Here is a 6,000-nt window from a genome sequence, read left to right on the forward strand (position 1 = left end):
AACTAGATTCGGACCCGCACGTACGTGCGGGGTTGATTTCAAAAACTATGTTTGCTTTATAATATATTACATATATATGAAGTTATGTTTGTAAATGTATTTTTTTTAGAAATGTTAGACACATTCAATATCCATATACTACCAATTTTGATTTGTTTTTAATTCGGTTTAGACAAAAGAGTGATCGGATTTGTTTTTGTTATCAACAAAGATAATCACATTAAAAAAAATAGTAAGAGAAATGTGGTATGTTATTTTGGGACAGTAAATATGTCACACCCATTATATGTTAAGTTTTTATTTAACTATTTGATATTGTATATTTTAGTCCAACGAATAAGGAATATGTAAGAGATTCAAACATGCACGTACGTGCCTAGATACGGACCCGCACGTACGTGCGGTGTTGTTTTCATAAGTAATATTTGATTTCTTGTAACATATACATAGTTGTGCCAAGAGGAAAACTTTGTTTACTGAGTTCTGTTCAGAAAAGAGGAGAAAGGGATATATATTTCTTTGCTTACCCTAAATATTTATTAACTTTTTAAAAAACCTTAATTGTTGAAGTAATTGTTTTCTAGTCACTTAATTAAGCCCATATCAAAAGCCCAATATTTGTTTCATATTTATCTATATTATTAACACATTATTTTAGCATAACCATTAAGTCTCATATAAACATAAGTTTATTAGGACTAAAGTCTAAATAATATATGCTCCTAATATTTTCTCCAAAATTTAATGCCCTAAGTGAATGTTTCTTTTTTCCTAACTATGGCATGGTTCTGAACATATAGTTATGTTGTTGTTAATAGAAATGGTTATGGAAACTTCTTAAATATAATTTTCATAAATATTGGGTATGAAATTATTGATATACAAAAAGTTTATTTCAAATAGTTTAATATGTGTGGATGGATGCACTTGCTCCTTAATACGATTACATGTTTTCCCATTTAAAAGTCTAAACACAATAAAATCAATCACAAGTAGTATAGTCTTCACGTCACAATTAAAGTCTCTTAATTGTACTACTCCCTGGTAAAATGGTTTTGTACTTGTTTCTTGTGTGATCCAACATTCTCCTTGGCTAAAACTCTTCATAAACATACCCTAATTATTAGCTAATTTAAATACCAAACAATAAATTTCTTAATGTGTTTAATTCCCAAGTCCAAAATATCAAACCAAAGTTTGCCATCCTCAAAAACAAATCTTCAAAAACAAAACACACAAATTAATGATACATTAAAAATAACCTTTACTACAATTAATTCAAACCATAATTGATGAAATTTTATTAAAGATTTTAAATTATACTATTATTCGTTATTTATTTTAATTAAATATAATATTTTTTATAAAAATAGATTTTAGACAGAATTTAGTAGCTCTATTATTTAAGAACAATAAAATATTTTCATAACAATAATTTTCGGATATATATATTACCTATAATTTAAATATATTCTTTTTAATCAGTTTGAAATCAATATAAAAGAGCATATTCCTCTTATAGTTGTTTCATTAGTCATTTTATTGTTATTAATTATTGTTTCATTTTCATAAAAAAATATGATTAAATTTTAAAACAAATTTGAAAATCTAACCTTTAAACAAAATGAAAAAGCAAGAATGATGTAGTCATGCTTCATACCATCTAGCTCGATTACTTGATTTGAGGATCCATGTTTTACCAACTGCTCTTCTTTCTCTTATCCATATCCTAATTAGTATTTAATAAGAACTCGATATTTATGATTTTTCAATCAAGGGTGTGTCATAAAAAAGAAAGATCAAACTTTAACATAATATAAAATCTACAAAGTCAATTAACTAAGTAAATTTAAAGAATAAATAGATCAAAGTACCATTGGTTTGAAAAAACAGTTACACACAAGGTGGAGAAACAATCATTTCCATGCTCTATTCGAACGCTGAAATCAAGAATATAAAACTCAAATTAGATCTTCAATTAGCAAAAAGAACAAAAAAATTATGTGCTATTAAAATTGAAAAACGAAATAATATATTCTAGGCTTAAACAAAAAATTTCGTTATACATAGGAAAATGGTATAGAAAAAGTTCAATATCTGTCTATGATTTTTCATTTATTATTAAAATATTGTTTGCCAAATATATTGCTTAAATTTCGTAATTGTTCGTTGATAGTTTCCACAAAATTCGCCATCATATCGCCTATATTTTGTTTGAATATTTGTTTCATAACTCAAAATAACTAATTACTTCAATTATCTTCAATTAATTCACACCATAATCGATGAAATTTTATTATAGATTTTAATTTATACTATTAATCGTTATTTATTTTAATTAAATATAATAATTTTGTAAAAATAGATTTTAGACAAAATTTAAATTTAGTAGCTCTGTTATTTAAGAACACTAAAAACTTTCATAAGTTTTAAAATAATAATTTTTGGATATATATATATATATATATATATTACCTATAATTTAAATATTTTCTTCTTATTAATCAGTTTGAAATCAATATAAAAGAGCATACTTCTTTCTTAGTTGTTACATTATTTATTTTCTTATTATTAATTATTTTTTTATTTTCATAAAAAATATTGTTAAGTTTTTAAAGAAATTTGAAAATCTAATGTTATCTATTTCCATTTTTGATAATTCTATATTTACTTTCTTTAATTAACCACGTCATTTATAATATCAAATTAGGTTTGACCAATTCAATTCCTTATATAATAAATTGTTGTTTCCAGAAATATATCTAAATATCTTATCAAGTTAAATATGTTTACATATATATAATTCTGAATTTAAGTGTCCGATTTTTATGGTAATAAATTTAATTTTCATAAATGTTAGGTAATTTTTATTATTAGACTGTGATCTGTTTGGAAACCGATTTAGAACCCATCTTAATTGCACCCGATTTTTTAGGATTATATCTTTTAATTTCGGTTCAGCTAATACTACTAATATCAATCTGTTTGGCTCATAATAAATATCAATCTGTTTGGATACATGATTTATATATATTCTTATTTTGTTTTCAGTGGCATTTCATGTAATAATTTCTTAATCTATGTCTACTTATTAAAAATGCTTCCCTTTTAATAGTATAGATTTATCGTTTGGAAATAATTTAAGATTCGGTTAAATAAATTTCGGTTCGGTTTGGTATTCATTGGCCAGCCACTTGTAACTGGTTTAGGAAAAAGTGGAAAACAACGGCCCCGCTATATATTAAAAAAATTCTGGCCCATTAAAGCTTAGGCCCAACAAAAGCGTCTACACGCTCCGACTGTGCGTGTATATCAATGAAACGAAGTTGTGAAGCTCTCTAATTGAGTAAAAACTAACGGCTATATTCCCCTTGAATTTTCAAAATCCTTCCCCCAAAGTCCAGCGAAGAAACAACCGATGGCCGCCGAAACTAGGGTTCAGATCTCAGATCCAGAAGCAGAGTTTCTCAATTCGAAGCAAGAGACTGGATACGAATGGGAGCTTTTCAAGGAGAACGTACGACCATTGAAGAGAGGACGCAATGTTGGTATTCTCAACCACGCTCTCAAATCTCAATCCGACCATCAATTGAAGAAAGATCTCATCGAGAAACGCAGGTACTTCTTTCAATTTCACATCTTTCTTTCTTGGGTTTTAGTTCAATCGATCGATTCTTGTTTTTAATCTTTGTGGATGTTTCGTTGGAAATTAGGAAGTTGATTGAGGCTATTGATGAGTACGACGGTGATGACCCTTTGTTTCCTTGGATCGAGTAAGTTGAAAAATCGCAACTTTTTTTGGTTTCTTGAATTTAATCTTTATGATGTACCAATTTGTAAACCTTGAGGCTTTGGGGTTTTTTGGAAAGGTGTATAAAATGGGTACAGGAGGCTTTTCCACCAGGAGGAGAATGCTCGGGTTTGTTAGTGATATATGAGCAATGTGTTCGTAAGTTTTGGCACTCGGAACGTTACAAGGATGATCTCCGTTATCTCAAAGTTTGGTTGGAATATGTAATGTTCTCTTCTTCTTTTTGTTTAACCCCTTTTCAAGACATGCTTTTTATATTTAGAGAGAGTACTCATTGATTTTTTTTTTGTTGTCGTTTTGTAGGCGGAGCATTGTGCTGATGCAGAAGTTATATACAAGTTTTTGGAGGTTAATGAAATTGGAAAGACACATGCTGTCTACTACATAGCTAATGCTTTGCATATGGAGTTTAAGAATAAGGTGAAAACTGCTAATGAGATCTTCAATCTCGGTATCTCTAGGTAATCTTTGTTTACGAATGTAAATCACAGTTTTATGTTTCTCTGCTCCAAGTTATTGGTCTTATTGAAAAGTGGAAACTTGTTGCAGAAATGCAAAGCCTGTGGAAAAGTTGAATGATGCGTACAAGAAATTCATGGTGAGAACGATGAGAAGGTCCAACACAGCTGAAGAAGTAAGAAGTTTTTGTCTGTTTGAAGTATATCTATTATGCATGTCCTAAGGTTTTCAACACCATTATTAATGTTATACCTACCAGCAGGAACCAAAGGAGAATAGTGACTTACCATCAAGAAGCTTTGGAACTTTATTGTCTAGGGGAGATAATAGTGAGTCACATTAACTTTTTTACTTTGTAAAATCACTTTAATGTTTTGAATAAGCTCTCTTACATGAGAATGTTTCTTCTGCAGATGCAAGGAGGCAGGTGTTAGGAAGTTCTAACATACAAGCCAAAAAACCAAAACCGACTCAGTAAGCAGTTTGATTGATTTTGTATTTCTTTGCGTTGTTCTTCATTATCCGCATTTGTTTCACTCAACTCACTATGGTAAACCCTTTGTCTTTTGCAGATCATCCAAGACACCGTTTGCTATCTACACAGATGCAGTTTCAGACACTACATCAGGGAATCAACCAGAATCAGACAAGTCAAAGCCAGAGTTTGGTAGTTGGCTCATGCTTGGAGGCCGAGCAGAGAGGAACAAAGAAAACAATTCTTTACCTAGAAAATGGGCATCATTCAAGGTTTTGCCCTTTACCATCCTTAACAAAAATATCTATCTCTGTAAATTGATCTCTTAACTGCGTTTATATAACCTCACAGGTACCTCAGAAACCCATAGTGAGAACTGCACCAGCCTCTGCTTCAACCTTTGAGGTTTTTGTCGATGAAGAAGAATGCACAGAGTAAGTATGACAATTTTTGAATGTTTTTTTTGGAATAAGGCATGTTTCCATCATTAACTTGATTATGAAATGCAGAGAGAGAGGAAACAAGAAGAAGACTGATGAAACTATCTCATCATCATCAAACGCTCTGCCCCTTAATGATGGCCTTGAGATAAAGAAGTAAGCAAAAAAAGCCTCTCTAGATTATTCACCAAACATATATTATATCATGACATAGTATCTGACATTGTTTTCTTTAAAAATTACAGAGAAACAGAGCTGCTTCGACAGAACCCTTTAAGACATTTCCCACCCAACAGCTTCCTACGATGATGATGATGATGATGATATTGGACATTCATCTCCACACGATCTTCTGGTTTGAGATTTGAGCTTTTGTCTATAAAGCTCCTTGTATTTGCCTATTTGTATTCTCTGATGTACTGAGATTTGTGTACTATGATAAGCCTTGCATGTGTTTGAAATCTATTGTTCTTTAATTGATTCCAATTCAGCTAGTTTACTAAACTGTTACTGGTTCGTATCCGTTGGAGGATATTTGGGAAAGCCACATATTGTTCCAGACGTATATTCGATTTCCAATTGAATATGCAAACATGTAGACAGTAGACCAGTTCATTGTACTTTGTATGTTATGGACGTAGACCTAGGTTCGTCTTGAGCATATTGGTACATATCTTGACTACTTTGAAATAAGAATTCAACGAAACTAAAAGTATTTATAAATTGAGACTGAACAAGTTTGTTGTATAAATTGGTGTTAGAGTCTATTACATACTCCACAAAAGCACATCTTAATAACGATCATGTCATCCTGA

General features: G+C 30.3%; 1 protein-coding gene across 2 annotated transcripts; it reads left to right on the top strand.

The window, feature by feature from the left end:
* Positions 1–3,290: 3,290 nt before the first annotated feature.
* Positions 3,291–5,689, top strand: LOC104786210 (mitotic spindle checkpoint protein BUBR1). 2 transcript variants are annotated; one of them, XM_010511566.3, is made up of 11 exons: positions 3,291–3,618; positions 3,714–3,773; positions 3,870–4,014; positions 4,115–4,272; positions 4,361–4,445; positions 4,533–4,599; positions 4,684–4,744; positions 4,843–5,017; positions 5,097–5,179; positions 5,255–5,341; positions 5,431–5,689. In XM_010511566.3, the coding sequence occupies exons 1-11, from the start codon at positions 3,419–3,421 to the stop codon at positions 5,492–5,494; spliced, it is 1,185 nt and encodes a 394-aa protein (XP_010509868.1). In that variant the 5' UTR covers positions 3,291–3,418; the 3' UTR covers positions 5,495–5,689. The 2 variants fall into 2 exon arrangements, with proteins under 2 accessions (XP_010509868.1, XP_010509866.1); XM_010511564.3 differs by having other exon boundaries at positions 3,338–3,618; positions 4,530–4,599.
* The last annotated feature ends 311 nt before the right edge of the window (positions 5,690–6,000 follow it).

The sequence above is a fragment of the Camelina sativa genome, chromosome 5 (assembly GCF_030686135.1).
Source record: "Camelina sativa cultivar CO46 ecotype springtype chromosome 5, ASM3068613v1".
Taxonomy (NCBI): domain Eukaryota; kingdom Viridiplantae; phylum Streptophyta; class Magnoliopsida; order Brassicales; family Brassicaceae; genus Camelina; species Camelina sativa.

Coding starts and splice junctions, on each gene's coding strand:
- LOC104786210 (XM_010511564.3), top strand. CDS start 3,419: ATGGCCGCCGAAACTAGGGTTCAGATCTCAGATCCAGAAGCAGAGTTT. Junction 3,774..3,869: donor CCTTTGTTTCCTTGGATCGA/GTAAGTTGAAAA, acceptor TTTTTTGGAAAG/GTGTATAAAATGGGTACAGG. Junction 5,180..5,254: donor GATGAAGAAGAATGCACAGA/GTAAGTATGACA, acceptor TATGAAATGCAG/AGAGAGAGGAAACAAGAAGA.